At 40.6% G+C, this 25,069-nt stretch overlaps 2 protein-coding genes across 4 annotated transcripts; one reads left to right on the top strand and one right to left on the bottom strand.

Moving 5' to 3' along the window:
* Positions 1-168: 168 nt before the first annotated feature.
* LOC110950136 (dipeptidyl peptidase 9) lies at positions 169-20,745 on the top strand. Of its 3 annotated transcripts, none has more exons than XM_051946638.1 (21): positions 169-190; positions 1,917-2,007; positions 2,769-3,013; positions 4,753-4,865; positions 7,338-7,511; positions 10,940-11,108; positions 11,196-11,306; positions 11,498-11,626; positions 11,826-11,887; positions 12,003-12,103; positions 12,185-12,362; positions 12,618-12,777; positions 15,166-15,245; positions 15,525-15,695; positions 16,352-16,487; positions 16,662-16,807; positions 17,910-18,056; positions 18,236-18,388; positions 18,554-18,696; positions 18,941-19,052; positions 19,447-20,745. In XM_051946638.1, exons 2-21 carry the CDS (start codon positions 1,952-1,954, stop codon positions 19,537-19,539), a joined length of 2,679 nt encoding a protein of 892 aa, XP_051802598.1. In that variant the 5' UTR covers positions 169-190; positions 1,917-1,951; the 3' UTR covers positions 19,540-20,745. The 3 variants fall into 3 exon arrangements, with proteins under 3 accessions (XP_051802598.1, XP_022048244.2, XP_022048243.2); XM_022192552.2 differs by lacking the exon at positions 169-190 and adding an exon at positions 203-356; XM_022192551.2 differs by lacking the exon at positions 169-190 and adding an exon at positions 204-373.
* Positions 20,746-21,583: 838 nt separating this feature from the next.
* On the bottom strand, positions 21,584-23,959 carry LOC110950137 (angiopoietin-related protein 3-like). The gene is made up of 4 exons (XM_022192553.2): positions 23,410-23,959; positions 23,062-23,172; positions 22,873-22,960; positions 21,584-22,113 (listed from the first exon to the last, which is right to left on the bottom strand). The coding sequence occupies exons 1-4, from the start codon at positions 23,872-23,874 to the stop codon at positions 22,091-22,093; spliced, it is 687 nt and encodes a 228-aa protein (XP_022048245.1). The 5' UTR covers positions 23,875-23,959; the 3' UTR covers positions 21,584-22,090.
* Between the last annotated feature and the right edge of the window lie 1,110 nt (positions 23,960-25,069).

The following is a 25,069-nucleotide window of genomic DNA, read 5'->3' as shown; positions in this document are numbered from 1 at the left end:
GACTGGTGTAAACGGAAAATCCCACCAGATTTTAGACACTTAAATGCAGAAAAAAAGGATTTCTGGATTTCTACTAATTTCAAGAAGTTGTATTACTGTTGTCAGGTATTTCTATTGTTTCCCAAAAAAGTTGGAAAAACGTCCTCTAAACCGGCAGAGACCAACCTGACGGATCATTTCCGGGTGAAAGGTGGGAATTTTTTAACGTTTGATTTCACATCTGTTTCCGCGTTGTTAGCACATTAGCATTAAGCTACCTGCTTTCTGGAAATTAGTTAACTTCTGTAATTTATTCAGACTCTGGCCGTCGTTTTCAACACACACCGTCATTCGACATAAGGAGATCCACATTCAAGGTCTCTGGGCAGATAGTGTAAGAAAAAGACGAGTGAATATTTTACTGTTTTGATATGTTTCTGACGTTATCTATATATGCTGTTTTGGTTCGTTAGCTAGCTAGCTAGTTTCTGCCTAATGGGCGGCTAACTAGCTAGCTCCCAGCAACGTACAGTGGTTTCCTCAGAGAGATTTAATTCATGTATAGTTAGCGGTCGTCAGGTTTGATGGGCAGGACGTACTTCATCAGATGTTTGCTGTTCACCAGTTATAGCTTAGACCTTTAGCTTCATCAAGAGATGAGCCAGAACAGAAATAGTGAAACTGACTGGCTGTGTTCAACACAAAACAGTTTTTTATACAGATAATAGAGAATAAAACATTGACAAACGAAGAAGACGAGTCCAGAGATATGAGAGTTCAACAACCTTGAAAATACAACACAAGGTATTCTTAGTGTATTGTCAAGCGTTATATGGGGTCTCTAATGGCGAGTTCATGAAATTTAAACAAAAAACTAGGGCTTTTAGTCAATATAAGCTACTGTGAGCACATTTAAACTCTGACTCGCCAGGCTTTAAACTTAAATCTGCTGGGGAAACAGAAAGTAGACACAGCAAGAAAAATGTTGGTTACATACTGTAAAACAGTAAACGGAGGCCTTTTCGGCAGTATTTTTAGCCTTTGTGTACATTATTTATTTTTTGTCTTTTTCAGCTTTTCACTTTCACTCTTTAAAGCTTCATTGCTGACAAACCTAAAAGTGTGGCTGTATTTTAGTAATACTTGGTCTTCAAGCTTTTCCTCTTACAGATAGTTTGTTTATGGAAAAGTTAATTTAGTCTCCAAATCGTCAAAAATAATGAATTGCTCGTTATCCTGGGCATTCTAGACATATTTTTCTGTCATGATTTGTGGAATTATATGCAGATATTATGATACAGTCTCTTTTTTTGTCTTGAGTAACCTTTCGGGAATGTCTGATTTAATTCTGTAGCTTTGATACACCCCATCATCAAGGCATTTTATCCCATTAATCCAGACACAGCCAAAGATATTAATGGAATAGATAGTCAATCGAGCCATGCTATGACTTGCATGGAAAATTGTTTCATGTAATTCCAGGTGTTTTTGGGAATGAACTTACTGGGAATTTGCACTTCAGTTAGGCCCCAGGCAGTAGGACAGCCTTCACTATACATCCTGCAGCAAAATGTGGAGTTACAATGTAAAACCTGACACAGCTGTGACACTGGCGTTGAAGTGTCAGAGTCATGCAGCTGAGTCACACTCAGTGAGACTCCTCATCTGAAAAGGTCGGCTGAATGTGTGGTGGTGGTCAGCTCCACCATGAAGCAACACAGAGACGTCTGCCAAGAATGGGGCCACAACCTCAGTAACTGCTTCACTGTTCATAGCATGTGAGCTTAGCTTAGGGTGTGATCTAGTTTATCACTCATTTACAGTGTTTTTTAGTCATTCGATTGTGAGTTAGACCGGGTGTCACCATGCTGTAAACGATCTGGATTTTCTTTTTTTGTCTGTCTTCAGTTTTTTTGTCTTTGCCTGGTATTTTACAGGGTGTCAGGTCTGGTTCAGGGTTGTTGAACAGTTAATGCACAGAGTAAAGAGGCTGAAAATTGAAGACAAAACCGAAGACCGCCAGGAAAGGTAGGGACATTTTTTCACTCACTCAAAGCTATCTAAGCAACATTAATTTGTGTCTGATTTTCATTCATTTTGATTAATTGTTTTTAGGTAGGTTTTTTCATAGTGGTCACTGCTCAAAAAAAAAAAAAAGAAAATGTTGTGAAATTTACATCATCTCATAATAATATAAAATTGTTTATAAGAGTGTCACATATAGTCATGTCCTGAGACTGGATTTGGCTCGATGTTGACTTAAGCTAAGTCCAGAATTTGATGCTGATGAACAGCAGCTTGTCATCATTCTAGTTTAGCGTGTTTGCAATGTTTGCTTAGCAACAGAAAATACAGCTGAGACAGATAGAAATGTAATTAGTTTTTTAGGTTTTTGGTCATAAACCAAACTGTTTCACAAGTAAAATTTTGACCTTCTTGTGGTGCCAAATGAAAAAGGAAGAAATGTCCAAAGTCATGATTGTTTTTGAGTTTCATGCCAATCAGTGCAGTGCTTGTAGAGATATTTCAGCCTGAAGAATGTGGCTGACCCATCAGTGAACATACCTATCATTTCTCTGTCTTGGTAAATGCTCAATTCCTAATACACATAATGTCTAAATCTATGCCTTTAAGGCGTTTTTGACTGCTGTAAATGATTAAAAGTCCAAAAGAATTCTTAAATAATCCTCATCCAAGATGTCTGTATTTGGTAGTTTTCTTGTATACCTGTGTTATTGTCACTGACCGTACATTGATCTGAGCTGATCAACTTTAATGTCTGTCAATAGCATCAGAGAGGCACTGGCAGGTATGACCGGGGTGGATGAGCTCTCAGACAGCACAGAAGTGGTCGAGATGGACGACGTGAATCTTACCCAGTTTCAGGTGGAGAAGCATTCGTGGGATGGCCTGCGGAAGATCATCCACAACAGCCGCAAAAGCGCCGGCGTGGTTATCAACAAGGCGCCGCACGACTTCCAGTTCATCCAGAAAGACGAGACCAGTCCGCACTCTCATCGCATCTACTACCTTGGTGAGCAGCGGCAACTGAAATCTGAGATCTGACACAGTGATATCAGGCACGCTCTGAAATGATGATGTGCCAAATACTGTCATTTCCTACAAGAGCTGTCAAAAAGGAATAAATCCCTGCTCAGATAGTTGCTTTGAACAGGCCCTGACTTGTTGGCCTGGAGATTCAGTGGCTGCCTTTCAGTCACTTTGAAAGGTAGCAGGCTTCTGTGAATAATCTGGATGCAGCTGGTGAGTCAGAGTTGCCAGCCTGCATCTGCTTTCAAGCTCATTTCATTTCCAAAGAGCTGCAGTGGCTCTAGTTAGTGTGTGCTGGAGAAAATGTGGAACTCAACCAGAAACACCATTTTGCTTTGTGGATATCTTTCAAAATTTTCTGTTGCAACTGCAGTGCACAAACATCCTGTAAAATGGTTGCTGCTTTAATTGGCCTATATCAAGCAGTTTGAGAGTTTGATACCTTTTCCAGGGCTGTGTCCAGTGGGATAATGTGGACTATATTAAGGCTGTTAGACCTGCACCCATGATAACGTAGTTGTTGCCCACTAATGTTAGCTACCACACACTCAACCCATGAGTGTGTTTAACTGCTATTTAATTCAACTTATCAAATGTAAAATGAAGACGGTATATTTAATTTTGCAAACAACTGCAAGGTTTTAATATTAAAAGCAGCAATAGGTGCTATCCTGGCCCGACTGCTCTATAGGCAAACTTTACATAGATACTGCTGTGTAGCAGATAATGCTACATCTGTACAGACTTCCTTTCTCTTGTGCTATTGTTAAGCTACAGTTAATCATTTACTGCCATTTGTGGTCACACTAACTACTATTAAGCAAAAGTTGCATAGGTTTGCTTTAAAGCTCTATGTAGATTTGTTGAAATGGCTGATTCTCAAATAAAACTTGTCCTCACATGAGCAAAAACAGAAAAATCCAGCACAGCCTACATTCAGATTTTTAAAACGAGTTTTCACTTGAGTGTTTTTCTTCAAACCAGATAAGTACGTCTGTGGTAGAGCTACTGTTTTGCACCAGAATTCAACAACCACCCAGTGAAAAGAGGAAGCAAAACTAGTTCTGACGCACACCATTGCCAAAAATAAACCAAAATAGAAAGACAGCCACCACATACGTTAAGTTTGCACTTGTATCTATTAGTGTAATAATAATGATGATGTAGCTGACGGAGCTTTTTGCCCTTTTTGTTGTACAGACAGAATAGCCAAAACAGACTCTGCTTTAAGAAATTTTCCTGCGTGTAAAAATGCATCTTAATTTTAGCTGTGACCTACTGCTGTTCCAACCCACATTTGAAGTCATGCATATGCTTACATGGACAAACCCTGTTGGAAAAGTTAATCCTATAATACATGCCCAAGACATCAAGGCTCTTCTGCAGGAATCTAGCTGTGCTACAGAACGATGTTTTTCTCACTCCTTTGTCCCTCTTTAAAGAAGCTACTGCAGAAAACTGACAATGGGCGGGCCGCTGAAGTGCATGTAAACACACTCATTAGACAAGAGATGACACAATCATGGCCCAGTTGACAACACCACAGAAACCACTAGGAGAGGTTGCCAGAGTTTGTTCTACGTGTCCTGGAGGACCTCTGTAAGGAGCGTCTGTACACCACCACTACTGCTCAGAGCACTAGTTGAATTAAGCCCATCTCCAACATGACAAATGAAGTTTGCTTGGGCTGACAGATTCTGTCTGTGGTGTTTATCCTCACAGGAATGCCTTACGCCAGCAGAGAGAACGCATTACTCTACTCAGACATTCCCAAGAAGATCCGCAAAGATGCACTGCTGGTTTTGACGTGGAAACCGATGCTGGATCACTTTCAGGTGACAAAGATTTTTACTGCTTGTTCTTTATCTACCCGGCAGGATTTTTACATGATTGATTCTATTCCAGACATCTTTTAAAGAGGGCACATCATGCTGTTGCGATTGTCAGCCATCTGTGTAAGGCTATGGCATTAGAAATGTGTTTCAAAATACAGTGGGTACGGAAAGTATTCAGACCCCTTGAAATTTTTTACTCTGTGTCACATGGTCATAAGTATTCAGACCCTGTGCTCAGTATTGAGTAGAAGCACCCTTTTCAGCTAGTACAGCCATGAGTCTTCTTGGAATGATATAACAAATTTTTCACACCTGGATTTGGGGATCCTCTGCCATTCTTCCTTGCAGATCCTCTCCAGTTCTGTCAGGTTGGATGGTGAATGTTGGTGGACAGCCATTTTGAGGTCTCTCCAGAGATGCTCAGTTGGGTTTAGGTCAGGGCTCTTGCTGGATCAGTCACAGAGTTGTTCTGAAGCCACTCCTTTGTTATTTTAGCTGTGTGCTTAGGGTCATTGTCCTGTTGAAAGGCGAACCTTCGGCCCAGTCTGAGGTCCTGAGCACTCTGGAAGAGGTTTTCCTCCAGGATATCTCTGTACTTGGCCGCATTCATCCTTCCTTCAATTGCAACCAGTCGTCCTGTCCCTGCAGCTGAAAAACACCCCCACAACATGATGCTCCCACCACCATGTTTCACTGTAGGGATTGTATTGGGCAGGTGATGAGCAGTGCCTGGTTTTCTCCACACATATCGCTTAGAATTAACAGCAAAAAGTTCAATCTTGGTCTCATCAGACCAGAGAATCTTATTTCTCATAGTCTGGGAGTCCTTCATGTGTTTTTTTGGCAAACTCTATGCGGGCTTTCATGTGTCTTGCACTGAGGAGAGGCTTCCGTCGGGCCACTCTGCCATAAAGCCCCGACTGGTGGAGGGCTGCAGTGATAGTTGACTTTGTGGAACTTTCTCCTATCTCCCGACTGCATCTCTGGAGCTCAGTCACAGTGATCTTTGGGTTCTTCTTTACGTCTCTCACCAAGGCTCTTCTCCCACCATCGCTCAGTTTGGCTGGACGGCCAGGTCTAGGAAGAGTTGTCGTCCCAAACTTCTTCCATTTGAGGATTATGGAGGCCACTGTGCTCTGAGGAACCTTGAGTGCTGTAGAAATTCTTTTGTAACCTTGGCCAGATCTGTGCCTTGCCACAATTCTGTCTCTGAGCTCCTTGGGCAGTTCCTTCAACCTCATGATTCTCATTTGCTCTGACATGCACTGTGAGCTGTACGGTCTTATATAGACAGGTGTGTGCCTTTCCTAATCAAGTCCAATCAGTTTAATTAAACACAGCTGGACTCCAATAAAGAAGCAGAACCATCTGGAGGAGGATCAGAAGAAATGGACAGCATGTGAGTTAAATATGAATGTCGCTGCAAAGGGTCTGAATACTTATGTCCATGTGATATTTCAGTTTTTCTTTTTTAATACATTTGCAAAAATTTCTACATGTCTGTTTTTTTCTGTCAAGATAGGGTGCTGAATGTACATTAATGAGAAATAAAATGAACTTTTTTTGATTTTGGCAAATGGCTGCAATGACAGAGTGAAAAATTTCCAGGGGTCTGAATACTTTCCGTACCCACTGTATATCTTTTTAATTTATGTGAAAGTGTTTGCTGCAATTCAGAAACCAGGACTTCAGGATGTTCCAAAAGCTTTGCCTCACTGAAAATATGTCAGATTATTCATGCATTCCTACAAACAGCTGCCTGTTTGTTGCTAAGGATGTTAGGATGAAGGATGATGTGTTACTGGTGCCCATTCACATATCTCAAACTGGTTTTTGCTTTGAAATGAGTAAAAGTTGAGAAAAAGAAGTCAAATCCTACTGCTGTTGTTTATTTTTCTGCCAAAGGGGCAGCTTCAGGAAGCTGACCAATCAGAACCAGCTGGGCTTAAACGGTCTTTTTCAGACACAGACTGAACTGGCAGGTTGCCTTAAGGACTGGTAAAAGATACACAAGGAATTTCTTTAATTGCTCCTGAATAAAAATATAGACCTGAATATGTGGATGATATATCTCCTGAAGGAGGATTTAATTGTTCAGAGGCTGGTTGTAAACTGCTCCCTTTATAATAACATATGTCTTAATGGGGCTTTTAACAGCTGATGTAAATCTCCTCCTGAAGACCTATTAACCACTTAGGCCACAAGAGAGTATTCAAAGAGACAATTAGATTGATGTTCACTGCAATCTAGCTGTTGCACTGAGTTTTGCTGATTTCATCAACAGAATTTGCTCCTGCTGAAGAGAGAAAAAAGGTTTTATTTACTGCTTCATTGTGATTCTCTCTTTTATTTACTATGGTAATATTTTCCTACCATTTGTTTGTTTTCCATGCCCCGAACAAACTGTCTGACCTTGACTTTGGTCGGCCAGCATTGTCACATTGTGTGTCCTCCTGTCACCCCTGACCTCAGGCCAGCCCTCACCATGGGGGCTTCTCTCGGGAGGAGGAGCTGCTGCGAGAGAGGAAGCGTTTGGGGGTGTCTGGCATCACTTCATACGATCACCACCGACCCAGCGGCCTCTTCCTGTTCCAGGCCAACAGCAGTCTGTACTACTGCCGCGATGGGGGAAACAACAGCTTCATTGTGAGTTAAAGGACAGTAAAACAAGACTTTTATAGCCACAAAGTAACAAATGATTATTACAGACTTGCTAAGTTTGACTGGAAATGGCTCGTCAATTCTTGGCTAAAGACTGAGATTTCAGAATTCTGTAAGACACTGTTAGGTCTCTATTTTGATTCCCAGTAGGAATATAAACATTTTTCCTACTGGGGATCATGGAACATGTTTCTTAAGGTGCCTGTTGTCCTGAACTTGTATCCATCCCCTTTGACTCTGTAGAGGATGAGTATTTATGGAATACAGCCATGGTAGTTTATCAGCTCTGTAAAAATATCAGTATAGGAAATAGTTTAGGATGGCTGATACATTGGCAGGTCTGTCTTCTATGCCTGCTCATTATGAACTAATATAAGTTTATCACAGACACATTAAATCAGTATTGGTGCTCTAAGGGCACTGCGTGTGATTATTACATGGTGTGTCCACTAGAGAGTGCTGACAAGTTAAGTTTTCAACTGTAATTTGTTCTTCACAGTACAGTAAATTATGTGTTTGGTGTCAAAAATCTGACAATTGCTTTCATTGTTGTTATAATGTCGCAGAGCCAAAAGTAAAATCTTCAGACGTCTTGCTCTGTGTGGCCACAGTCTGACAAACATTTACAGTACAAACAAAGAGGGTGTGTTCCAATACCCACACCACTGCATAGTATGTTGGAGAAAGATTAAGTATGACCTAATACAATATGTAAAATGCAGTATACCCAAAGTAACAGGAAATTCTGCTATATCCAGTCACATTTTGCAGTATGTAAGCCAACATGCTTTCTGACCATTCTGACCCATAATCCTCTGCACACTGGAAGACACAAGGTCTCACGTGATTGTGAACAAGCTTGAGCAGCTGAGAATGCACAGATAGACGAGAACTAAATTGACGCTGCAGACTGCGATGTGTGTATGAGCCAGACCGCCAAACCTTAAGCTCCGATATGATGAAGTAGTGGTGCGTGTTGTACTCTTCCGCCTGCAGCACTTTGAAAGGGCAGCTGCTGTATGTGCTGAAAGAAAGAAAGAAGTAGTACAGACCCTTTACAAAAAGTTAGAATACAATGGGAAAGTTTATTTATTCCCATAATTCCATTCAGAAAGTTAACCTTTCATAGATTATGGATTCAGGACCCACAATTCAAAGGATTTGAAGTATTTATTGTTTTTTTTATTGTTGTTTTTTTACCTAATTTGGGCTTCCAGCTCATAAAACCCACAAAAACAGGAATTCAAAAAATTACAATACTATTATCTTTATTTTTATGTTATTTTATCTATCTTTTATTCTGTTTCAGTTTATTTTATTTTATTATATGACATATTTAATTGAATTTATTTACTTATTTATCTATTTATTTTACTGATCTACTTATAGATTTATTTTATTCATTTATTTTTATGTATTTATTTATTTATTTATTTTACACTTTAAACTAACCTCCAGTGTTTACCTATTTTAAACCTTTAAGATGGCGTTTCCTCAGTACATACTGGGTATAACAATGTCCCTGATTTATTTTTGTCTTTTATTTATGTTGCTTTTTAACAATACAGTGTGTGGATTGCGGGGTGGGTGGGTTCAGGGCTGGGTGGGGTGGATTTGGGTCTTAATTTCTTTCATTTTATTTTAATTATTTGTCTGTTTGTAAAGCACTTTGTGCTACAACTGATGTATGAAGAGTGCTATATAAATAAAGATTATTATTATTATGAAGAAATCAGCCCAAATTTTGCGGGGCATGAATGTTTTAAACCAGGAGTGTCAAACTCAGTTCTTGGAGGTCCACTATCTATGTTTTAGATGTTTCCCTCTTCCAACACACCTGATTCAAATGATCAGCTAATCAAGCTCAGCAGAAGCCTGATAACGAGCTGATCATTTGAATCAGGTGTGTTGGAAGAGGGAAACATCTAAACATGCAGGATAGTGGCCCTCCAGGAATGGAGTTCGACACCCCTGTTTTAAACTGTCACACACTAATCATCTACTAAACTCAGAGCACCTGCACAGGTTTCCCCAGGTGTCATTAATTTGCTTCAGTTTGGTTCAATTGTCTGAGTTCGGTTCAATATGGGTAAGACTGCAGACTTGACAACTGGCCAGAAGACCATCATTGATACCCTCCATAGGATGGGTAAGCCACAAAAGTTCACAGCTAAGGAGGCTGGCTGTTCACAGAGTGCTGTGTCCAAACATATCAATGGAAAGTCTAGTGGAAGGGCAAAATGTGGCAGGAGAAGATGCACCAGCAAAAGAGATGACCGTTGGCTTCAGCAGAGTATCAAAGATTCAAGAATCTGGCAGAAATCCAGAGAGCGGAATGAGGCTGGAGTCACAGCTTCAAAAACCACCACATTCAGATGCATCCAGGAGATGGGCTACAACTGTCGGGTTCCTCGGGTCAATCCACTTCTGAGCCTGAGCCAACGTGGGGAAGCGTCTCAACTGGGCCAAGGAGAAGACGGACTGGACTGCTGACTAGTGGTCTAAGGTCCTCTTTTTCAATGAAAGTAAAGTGGGCCTTTCATTCAGGAATCAAGGTCCAAGGATTTGGAGGAAGACTGGTGAGGAACAGAAGCCAAGCTGCTTGAGGTCAAATGTGAAATATCCACAGCCAGTCATGATATGGGCTGCAATGTCCGATGCAGGTGTTGGTACACTCTGCTTTCTTAAGGGAAAGGGATTCCCAACCAAGTATTGAAGATTGACATATCGTTTTGAAAATACCATATTTTGATTGATTTGATGCGATCCTAATTTCTTTCTTTCTTTTTTTTTTCTGTAAAAACTAAGAGGTAAATGGTGATTTCTTCACAGTATTCTAATTTTTTGAATTCCTGTTTTCATGGGTTTTATGAGCTGGAAGCCCAAATTATGTAAAAATAAACAAATAAATACTTGAAATCATTCAAGTTGTGGGCCCTGAATCTATAATCTATGAAAGTTTAACTTGTTGAAAGGAATTTTGAAAATAAATAAACTTTTCCATCGTATTCAATTTTTTTTTTTTTTTTGAAAGGGTCTGTATGTGATCTGGAATGTAGCCACAGTGCTCAAAAATAGGAAAGCATCACAATAATTGATTTTTGCTTGAATGACTAACTGCTTATTTGAAAATGTTTCATATAAAATTTCTGTCAATTGATTCAAAAGTGGAAAAACTTCTCGGTTAAAAAAGGATTTCCTTGATTTATTTGAAAACTTGGTTTTCACTGGACAGTGATTTTTATTTTGTGGGTTGTTGGGGGAACAACTCTCAGATTTCAGTTTTGGTGCCAAGAGCCTCTACAGTAGTGATTTAACTTGTGGAATTTTTTTCCTGTTTTACGTCTTTACCATTGTTGCTGAAGTAGCAGCTGTGGCCACTGATATTTTGCATTTACTGTGCGTTTCTTCAGACTTCTCCAGTGAATCCAGTAGAGATTAAGAGCCAGAATTCAGGCACACGCATGGACCCCAAGATCTGCCCCGGAAACCCCAACTTTATTGGCTTCATCAACAACAATGACATTTGGGTGACAAGTATTGAGACCGGAGAAGAGAAAAGGCTCACCTTTTGTCATAAAGGTCAACATCCAATCATGTTCTCATACTCTGTTAGTCTGAATATTTGCCAGATAATCGTCATATTTGTTTTGCATTTTTTAATTGTAGGTATTAATAACCCAAAGGAGGATACCAAATCTGCCGGCGTAGCCACCTTTGTCACCCAGGAGGAATTTGATCGCTTCACTGGGTACTGGTGGTGTCCAGCTGCTCGAGAAGGTGAGTGAGTGCATTGTCACAATTTGAAAACATGATTTTATGAAAAATGTTGGCTTTTTTTTTTTTTTTTTAGAATTGCAAACAAAAGGTACAGTCTATATTCTTAGTATCTGAGTAGTTTGTTCCAAAGACGAAGATTTCAAAGCATTGTGGTGCCCAGCAGTCTCTCTTGTCGTTTCTCTTTGGCTCAGAGCCAGACGGTGGTAAGACTCTGCAGATTCTGTATGAGGAGGTGGATGAGTCTGAGGTTGAGATCATCCATGTCCCATCTCCAGCTCTGGAGGAACGAAAGACAGATGTCTACAGATACCCACGTGCAGGTATGAAGGCACTGAAAAACTCTGTTCTTCATGATTACAAACTATGTAAAATGTATACATTTATTTATTTTTCGTGCTGCCTCTGTATAGGTTTTGATTTTTCGTACAGTAGTTTCAACGTGCTGTTTCTCACATTTCCCACCCTTGTCATTAAATCTGCTCATATTTTGGTACATAACTCTGTTTCATTTATTTCCAGGCAGCAAAAATCCCGACATCACTCTCAAAATAGCAGAAATCAGAACTGACGATCTTGGCAAAGTGAGTGCTTGTTCAGTGCCACAGTACTTCCAAATATGTTATTGATGTAGCAGTCCGCCCACAGTAAACACAACACTGAAATGTTGCGGTCTGGTTGATTTTATTTCTCTCCCAGATTGTCAGCACACAAGAAAAGGAGCTGCCAGTGTCATTTAGCAGCCTGTTTCCCAATGCTGAGTACATTACCAGAGCCGGATGGACCAAAGATGGGCGATAGTAAGTTTCTTCTCCAGACCACTTAATAACACGACACTGACATTTGCACTCTTCATAACTTTTCCTCTCTCTGTGTGTCAGTGCATGGGTGGTCATGATGGACCGGCGGCAGCAGAATCTCCAGTTAGTCCTGCTGCCTCCCGCACTCTTCATTCCAGCACATCAAGATGAAACCAGAAGACGAGAGAGCCTGGAGGCTCTCGGAGACGCAGTCCATCCCTTCATCATCTATCAAGAGACCAGCGATATCTGGATCAATGTGAGACCCAACACAATATCTTTATAAAACCCACTTCATTTTGAAGCCAAAAGAGCTCAGTGCAGTTTCCCGCTCATGTTTGAGTCAGATTTAATCTTTTCTGATTGGTGTGAGGAGCATAGAAACCGATTTGAACAAATATCTTTATTGTTTAATCTCCTCTGCTGCAGTCTAACGCTCCAATTTCTATCATTTTAAGCTGGTTAAGTCTTGCTTCATGCAGGTTTTAAACACATAACTTTGTTTGTTTGACAGGTCCACGACATCTTCCATCCTTTCATCCAAACCAGTGATGATGAGATCACCTTCATCACAGTAAATGAGTCCAAAACAGGCTTCTGCCACCTGTATAAGATCACCTCAGTGTTACAGAGGGGCAGCTATCACTGGGCTGGTGGCTACACACACTCTGAAGGTTACACCAGGCTGCTTTTTTTTCTTTTTTTCTTTTTTTTTTTTTTAACACCTCTGTTTAGGGCTGGGCGATAAATCGAATTAATTCGCCTTTTTAAAACCTGATGATTTGAAAATTTGCCAAATTGTAAAATCGAGGCGAGCTTAAATATACAGTGGGTACAGAAAGTATTCAGACCCCTTGAAAGTTTTCACTCTGTCATTGCAGCCATTTGCCAAAATCAAAAAAGTTCATTTTATTTCTCATTAATGTACACTCAGCACCCCATCTTGATGGGGAAAAAAACAAATGTAGAAATTTTTGCAAATGTATTAAAAAGAAAAACTGAAATATCACATGGTCATAGGGTGCTTCTACTCAATACAGAGCACAGGGTTTGAATACAGCCTGTGCTCTGTATTGAGTAAAAGCACCCTTTTCAGCTAGTACAGCCATGAGTCTTCTTGGAATGACGTAACAAGTTTTTCACACCTGGATTTGGGGATCCTCTGCCATTCTTCCTTGCAGATCCTCTCTAGTTCTGTCAGGTTGGATGGTGAATGTTGGTGGACAGCCATTTTGAGGTCTCTCCAGAGATGCTCAATTGGGTTTAGGTCAGGGCTCTGGCTGGGCCAGTCAAGAACGGTCACAGAGTTGTTCTGAAGCCACTCCTTTGTTATTTTAGCTGTGTGCTTAGGGTCATTGTCCTGTTGAAAGGTGAACCTTGGGCCCAGTCTGAGGTCCTGAGCACTCTGGAAGAGGTTTTCCTCCAGGATATCTCTGTACTTGGCCGCATTCATCCTTCCTTCAGTTGCAACCAGTCGTCCTGTCCCTACAGCTGAAAAACACCCCCACAACATGATGCTCCCACCACCATGTTTCACTGTAGGGATTGTATTGGGCAGGTGATGAGCAGTGCCTGGTTTTCTCCACACATATCGCTTAGAATTAACAGCAAAAAGTTCAATCTTGGTCTCATCAGACCAGAGAATCTTATTTCTCATAGTCTGGGAGTCCTTCATGTGTTTTTTGGCAAACTCTATGCGGGCTTTCATGTGTCTTGCACTGAGGAGAGGCTTCCGTCGGGCCACTCTGCCATAAAGCCCCGACTGGTGGAGGGCTGCAGTGATAGTTGACTTTGTGGAACTTTCTCCTATCTCCCGACTGCATCACTGGAGCTCAGCCACAGTGATCTTTGGGTTCTTCTTTACCTCTCTCACCAAGGCTCTTCTCCCACCATTGCTCAGTTTGGCTGGACGGCCAGGTCTAGGAAGAGTTGTCGTCCCAAACTTCTTCCATTTGAGGATTATGGAGGCCACTGTGCTCTTAGGAACCTTGAGTGCTGCAGAAATTCTTTTGTAACCTTGGCCAGATCTGTGCTTTGCCACAAGTCTGTCTCTGAGCTCCTTGGGCAGTTCCTTCAACCTCATGATTCTCATTTGCTCTGACATGCACTGTGAGCTGTAAGGTCTTATATAGACAGGTGTGTGCCTTTCCTAATCAAGTCCAATCAGTTTAATTAAACACAGCTGGACTCCAACAAAGAAGCAGAAGGAGGAGGATCAGAAGAAATGGACAGCATGTGAGTTAAATATGAATGTTGCTGCAAAGGGTCTGAATAATTATGACCATGTGATATTTCAGTTTTTGTTTAATAAATTTGCAAAAATTTCTACATTTGTTTTTCCTGTCAAGATGGGGTGCTGAGTGTACATTAATGAGAAATAAAATGAACTTTTTTGATTTTTGGCAAATGTCTGCAATGACAGAGTGAAAAATTTCCAGGGGTCTGAATACTTTCCGTACCCACTGTATAACAATACATATTCTTCTTCTGCCTTTCACGACTTGTGCACTGGCGTTTGCTTCCGCCTCTCATCTCCTTCCGCCAAAACACTCACGCCCCCGTCACGGTGGACAGAACAGCAGACGAAGAGTTGGTCGTGAGAAAAGGGCCTCATGTTACATCGATTATATGGAAGTGGTTCGGCTTTGACAAGACTGACACAGAGCAAACTACAGTCATGTGCAAGGTTTGCAAAAGTGCTGTGAAAACCAAGAGAAGCAGCACAACTAACCTCTTTCAGCACCTCCGGCAGAGGCATCCTAAAGAATGGGAAAAGTGCCCGCAGCTACGGGAGTGGAGCATGGCTAGCACTAGCCATAGCAAACAGACTGCAAAGAAACAACAAAAATCGATTATAATCGTCCAAGATAACTTAAAAAAAAAAAAAAATCGAGATTTTATTTTTTGACCATATCGCCCAGCCCTACCTCTGTTTATGCAGACAGATTATGTTTAACTTTTTTCACATTTTGTTTCAGTTTTAGTTTTCATTTTAGCTCAAGTTTGATAGCTAATGTTTCAGTTGATACGCTGACATGACCTCTTCTCTTCATTGTCATCAGATGATTTCAAGTGTCCAGTCAAAGAGGAGGTGACGGTGACCAGTGGGGAGTGGGAGGTGCTAGCCAATCATGGAGCAAAGGTAAAGTCTATGTCTGTTCAAGGTTACTGGCATTTATGTTATTAATAGTAACTGATATTTGCACAAATAGCCCATTCCTGTGGACAGTGAGTAAATAGTTGCACTTATGATGCACTGCATAGTAGCTACAAACAGTGTCTCCACAGGATGAATAATGCATGAACGTGAGCAGAGTTGTTTGTTTTTGAGTTCTGACTTGCTGAAGAAAAACGAAGGAAGAAGCCGACTTCTTTATGCTTGTGTTTGAACAGTTTTTGTGTCTCTGTTGTGCTTGTGCAGCGTTCATCCAGTCCTCAGATTTGGGTGGATGAAGCCACAAAGCTGGTTTACTTCCAGGGAACCAAAGACTCTCCTCTGGAGCACCACCTTTATGTGGTGAGCTACGACTCGCCGGGAGAAATCGTCCGACTCACCAAACCTGGATTCTCCCACAGCTGCTCCGTGAGCCAGGTATCCCAACACACACTCAGACATATCAGTCGATGCTCTATAATGACTCTGCACTATTCCATGTTAAACTAACTTTTCTTCAACTTTTCTTGCTGGTTTGTTCACAAAACAATGATTTTTTTTTTTCTTTTGTGTTGAATTTTATTTTGTAAACATGGGATGGAAAGTCATGGTTTCCTCTTGGTCCTTCAGCAGCAGAAAATGTCACGAGTCATGAATCAGCAGAGATGCATTTATTGCTTCATACAACTACTTTAGTGCCACAACGCAGCATCGCACAGCTAAAATTTGTGATTGACTTTCAACGAAAGAACAGTTTCGTGGAACAGCACTCCTTTTATTCAATATAACTTTTGTGAATCTCTGATAGTCTTCTCCAATACAACTGCACTTTTTGTTTTCTATGAATGTGTTTGAAGTGTTCACATGCAGCCTGAATGCTGTCAGAGGCTTCGTCTTTATCATTTCTTACATGTTTTTGTGATGAAATTATGTTAGATTTTACACTGGAAAAAAATGCCATTAAAAGAAAAATAAAATATTGGTAACAACTTTTTAGTTGGTGTTCCTGGATGTAAGACTTTCCTGTATATGTTTTGGTACAAGTGTAAATAGTTGGGGATGATGTTTAACGCTGACTTTCTCTTTTCTTTCAGACATTTGACATGTTCATTAGCCATTACAGCAGCTTGACCTGCCCACCTTGTGTTCACATCTACAAGCTGAACGGCTCAGACAGCGACCCCCTGCACAAGGAGCCTCACTTCTGGGCGAGCATGATGGAAGCTTCTGGTACTGACTTCTACAAACCAAACCGTTGATTGTAAAATCTGCTGTGCCTGTCAGTGTCTTACTGCCTGTTAAAGATGCACAAACTTGTGAGAAATATTTAGGTTTTAGACTTAAACTTAACTGTGCATATAATGTCGATTTTAGTTGCTTTTTGTGCTGTTTTTTGGTTTCCAGGTTTCCCTTTTGACTCCACTCCTCCAGAGATCTTTAGCTTCACAGGGAAGTCGGGCTTTGAACTGTATGGCATGTTGTACAAACCACAGAAGCTGGTCCCTGGCAGGAAGCATCCCACTGTCGTCTTTGTTTATGGTGGTCCTCAGGTTCGAGCTCTTCTACTATAAGTCATTTTAAAATGACAGTATTTTGATGTCAGATTTGTCTTTTTTTCACCACTGACAGCTGAATGTACCCATACAGAATGTGTTAAGTCTTAAGATGGGTGTCTTTGATGTTTGATCCTTTCACTTATTTTACAAAAGCTATTCATCACTGTGACTTTATAACCATTTCATCATCACCATTTCATCGTCTTGTTTAGTTGAAAATTACAAATACAATGCCAGCAGGTTTAAATGGCAAGTTGTTTTTTTAAATAATCACCAAATGTACACAGTTTATCAGGACTACAAACTGTTGAAATAGAAAGAATATTTGGATTTTCAACTTTCCAAAAGTGCTTAAACTAATATTGTGTAACATTTGGTTTCATCAGAAAAAATCTAACAAATCTATGGAAAATATTGACGATTTTTCGGTAATATTATTTTACGTCTCATTTTAAAAAATGACTAAAGAAAACTGAAAAAAGCAGGCACTTTTTTGCTGAATTGCTAGCTGAGGTAACACAGAGTAGAGGAGATGAGTGTTAAAACAGATTTACAGTGTAAGTAGCAAAACATCGTATGTAGAGCCAGATTTTTTTTTGTAGTACTGTATTGGCATCACCTGTGGACACTTGGGGAAAATGTAAAACATGTTGGTTCCATGAGTTTTTAATTTATGTGAAATGAATAATCAAAGAAATTCAGCTTTCATTTTTTTTTAAATAGATTAATAACATTTTACCTTTGGTGTACTGCACAAGCTTCTCTCTGTTTGTGCTGTTTCCATAGAGGTGAAGGTCTTTATATTGCAGCAAATAATAAAGAGAATCTTCTTGGTCTTCAGAGTGTTAAGATGGCATCAAAAGGATTTTTATTTGTTTTGTTTGTCCTTCTTGTTTTGGTGCCATTTTAAGGTTAACTCATGAGTGAGCAGCTCAGGGTTTTACTTGAGAACACTTATAAAGAACACATACCTGCAGCAGAGCACCAGGCAGTCACAGTTCACTTTTTCTCTTTTTTTTTTTTGTGGTTGGCTGGTTAGTGAAGATAAAACATGTAGCATAACAGACTAACATTAATATGAGCTTTTTCCTTCCAGGTGCAGTTGGTGAATAACTCTTACAAAGGAGTGAAGTACCTGCGGTTGAGCACACTGGCAGGTTTGGGCTACGTTGTGCTGGTTATCGATGGTCGGGGCTCCTGTCAGCGAGGACTCAAGTTTGAAGGAGCTGTGAAGGATAAAATGGTAAAAATCTTATTAATCGTCTGCCTGTCAGTGAAACTAAGAGTGAGAGGAGAACGACGCTACTCTATCTTTGAACAGTTTCCTAATAATTGAAGAACAAACGCCGCATGGTCACTTAAAGTTGTGTTTTGACTCTTTTCTATTTGAAAGAGTTGTCAAATGTCTGTATCTCTGTTCAGGGTCAAGTGGAGATTGAAGACCAGGTGGAGGGTTTGCACTATGTAGCTGAAAAATACAAGTTTGTGGACCTGAATCGTGTTGCCATCCACGGCTGGTCGTACGGAGGCTTCCTCTCCCTCATGGGCCTCGTACACAAGCCGGACATCTTCAAGGTCAAAACCACCAACATTCACTCTATTATTGGATAGATTTACAGTAAATACGGTATGTTTGGCAGCAGATGATGGTCAGTGGACACTAATCCTTTGACTAAAAGTTACATAGTTTGTGTGATATGAGGAGAAAATGAGAAGCCTGTTTGTCTCCCTGTTTGATAGGTTGCCATTGCAGGAGCTCCAGTGACGCTGTGGATGGCCTATGACACGGGTTACACAGAGCGATATCTGGACACACCGGAGAAAAACCAGAAGGGATACGAAGCTTGTTCTGTCGCCCTGCACGTCGACAAACTCCCCAATGAGTGAGAGCTGTTGAAATGCATGACATTTTTTTGCAGTGTTGTGTATACAATGTATATGTATAGGAGATTATCCTGCACTTCTTACCTTATCTTACAATGCTACCTATGTTCTCTACCTCTTATCAAACAAGAAGTTTGTTTTTGAGGTGGTTGTTGTTCTGCAGGTGGAATATTTAAAGCCTTAGTGCTACTAACATATCTGTAATCCTGAGTAAATATACACAGATTTTTGTGCTCGTTGCAGGCCCAACAGATTGCTGATCCTGCATGGATTTCTAGATGAGAATGTGCACTTTTTCCACACCAACTTCCTGGTGTCTCAACTCATCCGAGCAGGGAAGCCGTACAGCCTGCAGGTAGGACGATTTGCTCTTCAGTACTGATTTGAGTGAGAAGCTCATAAGTGTGAAAATGTCAGAATAATTTCTTCTGAAACCTGCATCGGGATCATTTTCCACAGTGTTGCAGAAAAGATTTAAATAACTCCCTGTTGTAATGACTCTGGCTCTTGTTGGCGGGATGGAGTCGGGTTTCACACTTTTGTCTACATTTTAAGCCAGCACAAGCTTTGGAAACGTTTGGAAACTGTATTTGATCATTTTCTACTAATCAATTAAAGTAAATCTGTAGATCTTAATGTTTTTTTCACCACAAACTTTATGACAACAGTCTCAAAAAACGGCAGAATTAGAAGATGTGAAATATTGGATCCCAGTTCATGTCACAATGATGTGCTTTTGTTTTTTCCAGGTTTATCCCAATGAGCGACACAGCATCAGGTGTCCAGAGTCTGGAGAGCATTATGAGATTACGCTGCTGCACTTCCTCCAGCAGAACCTCTGATTAGCCTTTTTACACACTGACCTTCCCTTTTCTCCTCATCTCCTGTTTTACATTCCTTTATTCATCCAAAGCTGCATCACATCTCGCTTCATTCTGTTTTAAAATGTGTAAAATGCAAATGATGCCAAACCGCGTCACACCTCAAGAGCTGTTCGTCAGTCTGAACGGTGCTGCAGCATTTTAGCATTAATGGATCATTACAAGACTCAAATGTCAGCATAGCTAGCGTGAATAACACCGCCACTGTGCACACCTATTGTTGCATTTTAAGCCGCGTTTGACAGTTAAGGGAAAATCTATGAACTGCTTTAAGCCTTAAGACCAGAAGAGGGCGCCGTTCACCCAGAGCATACAGGGCTGGAGCTTTCAGAGTTTGTCGTCATGGTAGAAAGTGGAAGAAGTAAATAAATGTCTGAAGGCATAAACGATTATTAAAGTTTAAAATGCTGCTTGTTGCGCCATTAACAGACCTGAATCATCAACAATGCAAAAAGTCCAGACGTGGGCCTGCTGCGGCCCGTTTTTGAAAACAGTTTCTCTTTTTCTTTATGGTGCCATTCTTTCTTTCTCTCTGTGGGTAAACACTGGTGTGAAATTAGTCAACGGAAAGTTCTGTAAGAGCAAACAAGCAAGGCTTATCTCCCTTTGTCCTGTGCTTTGTGGTCTTTGCATTGAGATTTGTCTCTTATGTGCTGTCATAGATGACTTTTTATGTGCTTTGCCAAACTGGCAGACATTCAAGAAGTAAATTACATGCTGAGTTTTTATTGCGTATTATTAAAAAAATGACTTTTATAGATTCTTATGCATTCATAAGCGATGGAAATATGTAGCGACCCATCGCTGTTTCACTCAGTCGCTTGCTTTAACTTTGTGGTAAACTTCTTTTTCTTCTGCTGCTGAAGACTTTTGCACAGTACATGTTTGCCTTGGTGCCAATAAACTGACTTATTCGATGTTTGACAAAACTGTTGGCAGTCTGAGGTGCCTTGCAAGAGTTTAAGAGCGCCTGCTCTCATAGTATATATATATATATATATATATATATATCAGGGAAACTGTCGGAGGACCTACGACAATAAAAACAATAAAATGCCTCATTACTGAAGTGTCTGAACATCTGTAAGATGAGCTGTGATGATCTGTACATGGTTAAATGTACTCTGATATTAAAGAAATAAACAGAAGTGAACAATCTTTTTCAAAGCCTTGTCATCAGGTTGAATTTATTATTTTGAAAACCCTTTTCAGTGATGATGTTCTGGGAAGAAAAAGTTGAAACATTGCGTGCATCTGAGTACAGGAAGTGGTGTATTAAGAGTTAATCTTTTTGACATGAATTTGAGTTTCTTAGCACAGAGATGAAGAATTAAAGTGATTTAATGAAGCAGTCCCTTCTAAACAGAGACAAATACAAGTCAATTCAGTTTTATTCACATAAAGTTAGTTCTCAGTTTACCTCAAAGAGCTTTAAAATAATTATCACATGAGACTTTCTGCATCTTCAGCCCTCCAGCTCAGCTCTCAACAAATGTGTGAAGTACATCAATACTGCATGCATTTTTGTTGAGGTCTTTTGTGGAAGTTGCATTTCTTTTCACTTCAGTAATTAACATTTCTAATTTTCCTGACACACAGCTGTATTTTCAGTTAGTAACTTGATTCCCTGTGGCTTTGATGATATTTCATCCGTGCATTTAACTGTAGTAGCTGATTATGTCTGGAGGTAAATCTGAGTGCAGCATGTTACTTACATGTTGCTTTGAGTCAGAACTGTTTGCACCAGTAAGAAAAATGACTGGAGGTTTGCTGTGAAGTAATAAATTCTAATCAACATTTTCAACTGTATGCAGCAGCAATACAGACCCACATCAATTTATACGATAAGCAAACCTGTTTTAAGTCAGTCATTTTATAACAGTCCAACTGAAAGCTCATAAAATAATCAGTTAAATGTGTTAAAATGTAAAATCCGTCATGTCTTTTCTTGGGTTAATCTAATTAGTGATGCATCCTCAGTCACAAATAAAGAGCCAGCAGTTAGTCAATGTTGAAAAAGTTTATTTTCATTCACTTCATATAAATGAAATATAAAATATGTATAAATGTTTGAAGTAAGAAACTGTGCATTCTTTAAGTACAAAGTAATTAAAACAATTACAATACATTAGAAAATAAGTAAAGCCCTTATAAAGGGAATAGTTACTCCTGTCAATATGACTGAACACTGACATGTTGTCATCATATAGCATAGCATAGAATCATCTGATCATCCAGTGCATTAGGATCAATAACGTCAAACTCGTCCAGCTTCCAGTGCTTTAGTAGTTCAGTTTTTAAGTTAAAAACAGTCTCTGGTTTTGAGTAACTTTGCTGCTCAGTCTTTTTGAGACAGGATTATTGCTTTATGGATGCCGGTGCGATCTTCAGAAGCGTGATCTTCAGAGAGTTCCTCTGTCCTTCTGTGGTCGTCCAAAACATCGCTTGTCTCCTGGACTTCTGCCTCCTGAGCTCACTCAGCCTTCTGGGATATTTGCAGTTGAGGTTTGACTCACCGCAGCTGCTGAACCAAATCTGAAAAAAAAAACAGAATACAGAAAACTCTGATTAGATGTTTCTGTAAATCAAATAATTGAGGATAAGTCTGTGCAACCATCTGCGTGTCAAACTTTAAATTGCCAAATGATGCTTTTGGAGATTTAATCAGAAGTTATCTTTAGTTTTATCTCTGGAATCATTTTTATGCTTTGCTTAGGTGAGCAAACCTTTCTGTGTGTTTTTCTCTGTCCTACACGCTCACTGTACAGCAGGTGGGTTTTTAAGCTGCTGTCCTCGTTTTCTCTGATCTTTGGACTTTATTTGAACGGCTCTGCCAGCGAGTTAAGCAATATAAACTCAAGTGCAAAGGTGAACTTTCTGTGCTCTTATGTCACCTGTGATAAATCAACAGCTCATGCAAGTGTGCACACAGCTAGCGGTTATAAGAAGGCCTTTTCTTACTGGTTGATTCCCTCAAGATTTCAAACCAACTTATTTTTGTTTCAGGAATGAGTGAGTGTCTCACCTCAGAATTAATTCTGTTACCAAGGCGTGTAGATTACAAGATGAGATGTTTTGGTTTTTCAGTACTTAACGACTAAAGCCCAGGAAAAGAGCGAGTAAGTGTTACCTATTAAGTGGGAGTTGAGCTTTAACTCAGCTGCAGCTTAAATTTTCAGAGCTCCAAAGATTCAAAATCTTTTGGCTTTTCAATACGGTCAGACATTTAAAGTGTTCCCTGCACTCAAACACATCACTTTCAGTAAGATTCCCTTCAAACAGTAAGAAAGTTACCTGATCGATTGGAGATCCGCTCGGCCTTGCCCCTCAGTGCCGTCCCCTCATGTCTCCGTCTGTGAGATTTTACTCTCTTAAGTGCAACCTGCAGGAAACACAGAATAGAAGAAAATGTTTAAAATCTCTCTGGTCAAATAAACCACATATTTTTGTTCATTTTTAGGCGGTCTTGTGGCTCCAGCTCACCTTGCTCTGCAGCGCTTGTAGGTGCAGACTCTGCTTCTCAAGTTTGTCTTGTTGCTGCTGGATTTTCTCCACCAGCTGGTCGATGCGTCTGTTCTGAGCTGCCACCAACCGCTGGAAGCAAAAGGGGAAAATGAGGTCATTAGATCCATAGCCACAGTTTTAGTTCACGTGTAGGATGGAGGTTTTTAGATGGCAAAGAGTTGCGATTCGTGTGGAAGAAGTCTGTAAAGGACCCTATTACTAGTCTGTGTGTTTGCAGTTGTTATTCTTATCAATGCAGATGCTTCTATGTGGTGACAGAACTACTTATTTCCAGAAAAACAACATGAGAGCTTTTGTTCCCCTCACCTGGATAAATGGGACTCCTGTGTGATTGCTGCTGTTGCTGTCCAGTGTCGACTCTGTGAGCACTTCTTCCAGTCTGTCCATCCTGGAGTGGATGTCCTGAGTCTCCTTCTTCACCTCCTCCACCTTCACCTTCACCTCCTCAGCCAGCCCTGCTGCCAGCCTCTCCCTCTCCTCCACCTCCTTGGCTTTGGCCCTCAGAGCTTCATCTTGCTCCTGCTGCCTCCTCTCCAGTTCAGCCACTGTGCTGTTGAAGGCTTTCAGTGTGGCGCTGACATCTTTCATCTGGGCTTTTGTCTTGTCCACGTGCTCCTTCAGACCCTGGCCGAGCTGCAGGAGGCCGTGGGCCACAACGTTCACATCGTCCCAGGAGGCGTGTTTGTCCCGTCCTCTCCTGTCGGTGGGGAAACCGGACGCCACGTGCAGCAAAATGGTCAGGAGGAGGATGAGCAGCTGAGGCATCTTCATCTTGGTGTCTGTTCAGATTCTGTAGTCTGTAGTTAGAGCTGGTTCTGGTGTCTCTCTCTGTGTGTTTTGCTGTATGGCATTGTGAGGTTTTTATAGCTCACTGCTGCAGAGGAGGACTCAGCGGATTGGCTGCCTGGAGGTGGAGGAGGAGGAAGAGGAGGAGGAGGGAGGACGGGGCGGGGAAAGACCTTCCTAGTGAGCACTGGTACCATGATGCAATGAAAGCATTGAATTACTGGTTAAACACTCCTGATTCAGGAATGCGACATTGACTCAGATTTATTTTCACACTTTGTAATTTAAGTTTCACGTAGTTGCTACTCCGATACAGTTACTAGTCTATAAACTTTTGTTTACTTTGTAACATTTGAATAGAGTGAACAAAGCTTATCCTAATGTCCTACAGCTCTGTCATTAAATGTCCTGTTTTTGTCAGTTCAAAACCCCACAAATAATAAAGTTTGGACAGTGTAAGACCAAGAAAAGCAGTGACATCTGACGTGTAAAGCTGAATCCATCAAATGTGTGATGTCATTGCCTGAAAATTACCAAGTGATCAAGTAATCATTGAATTTAATTCTCCTTTGTCAGCACAAAGCTTCATTTAATTCCATCTGAGCCTTTAATGGAACATACATCCAACTTAAGTCTGCATTCTTCTCCCTTTAAAACCCTAGCTTTACATCCTCAACACAGTGCAGATACATGGTGTTGACAGATAATTGAAATTAGTAATAATCGCTCCCATCTGTGAGACTTTTGAACCCAAAAAGCTGAATATTGAATTATATATCTGAGAGAGTGAGCCAGTTGCTGAATCAGGAATGCTGCGGAGCGTTCAGAGACGAGGAGTCACTGTGAGAAGTAGGGGAAAGTTCACCCCTCAGGCCGTTCTATGCACTCATTCCTGACAACAAAATCCTACAGTCACACATGCATGCACACTCCCAGACACAAGGCACGTGATGTCCTGATTGCCAAACACTGAAAGGTACACACACAGTGGACGTGCTGGTGGGCCACTCCTTGGGTGCATTTCTCTTTTTCGTCGAAATAGCGTACCAAAAAGTGCAGTCAATAAGAAAAAAAAATCTAAACAAAGCTATTTTGGATTTTCTATTCACTGCTAGTTATTTTTCAAGCAAAACTGCCAGTTATTCCCAACAGTATCTAGAGATCCAGGAATGATATTTGA

Source organism: Acanthochromis polyacanthus, chromosome 4, assembly GCF_021347895.1.
Source record: "Acanthochromis polyacanthus isolate Apoly-LR-REF ecotype Palm Island chromosome 4, KAUST_Apoly_ChrSc, whole genome shotgun sequence".
NCBI classification, from domain to species: domain Eukaryota; kingdom Metazoa; phylum Chordata; class Actinopteri; family Pomacentridae; genus Acanthochromis; species Acanthochromis polyacanthus.
Note: the sequence above shows the minus strand (reverse complement) of the source record. Positions and strands in the feature narration are given on the sequence as shown.

Coding starts and splice junctions, on each gene's coding strand:
- LOC110950136 (XM_051946638.1), top strand. CDS start 1,952: ATGCACAGAGTAAAGAGGCTGAAAATTGAAGACAAAACCGAAGACCGC. Junction 18,697..18,940: donor GTCGACAAACTCCCCAATGA/GTGAGAGCTGTT, acceptor TGCTCGTTGCAG/GCCCAACAGATTGCTGATCC. Junction 19,053..19,446: donor GGAAGCCGTACAGCCTGCAG/GTAGGACGATTT, acceptor TGTTTTTTCCAG/GTTTATCCCAATGAGCGACA.
- LOC110950137 (XM_022192553.2), bottom strand. CDS start 23,874: ATGAAGATGCCTCAGCTGCTCATCCTCCTCCTGACCATTTTGCTGCAC. Junction 23,173..23,409: donor CAGGAGTCCCATTTATCCAG/GTGAGGGGAACA, acceptor TTTTGCTTCCAG/CGGTTGGTGGCAGCTCAGAA. Junction 22,961..23,061: donor TACAAGCGCTGCAGAGCAAG/GTGAGCTGGAGC, acceptor TGTTTCCTGCAG/GTTGCACTTAAGAGAGTAAA.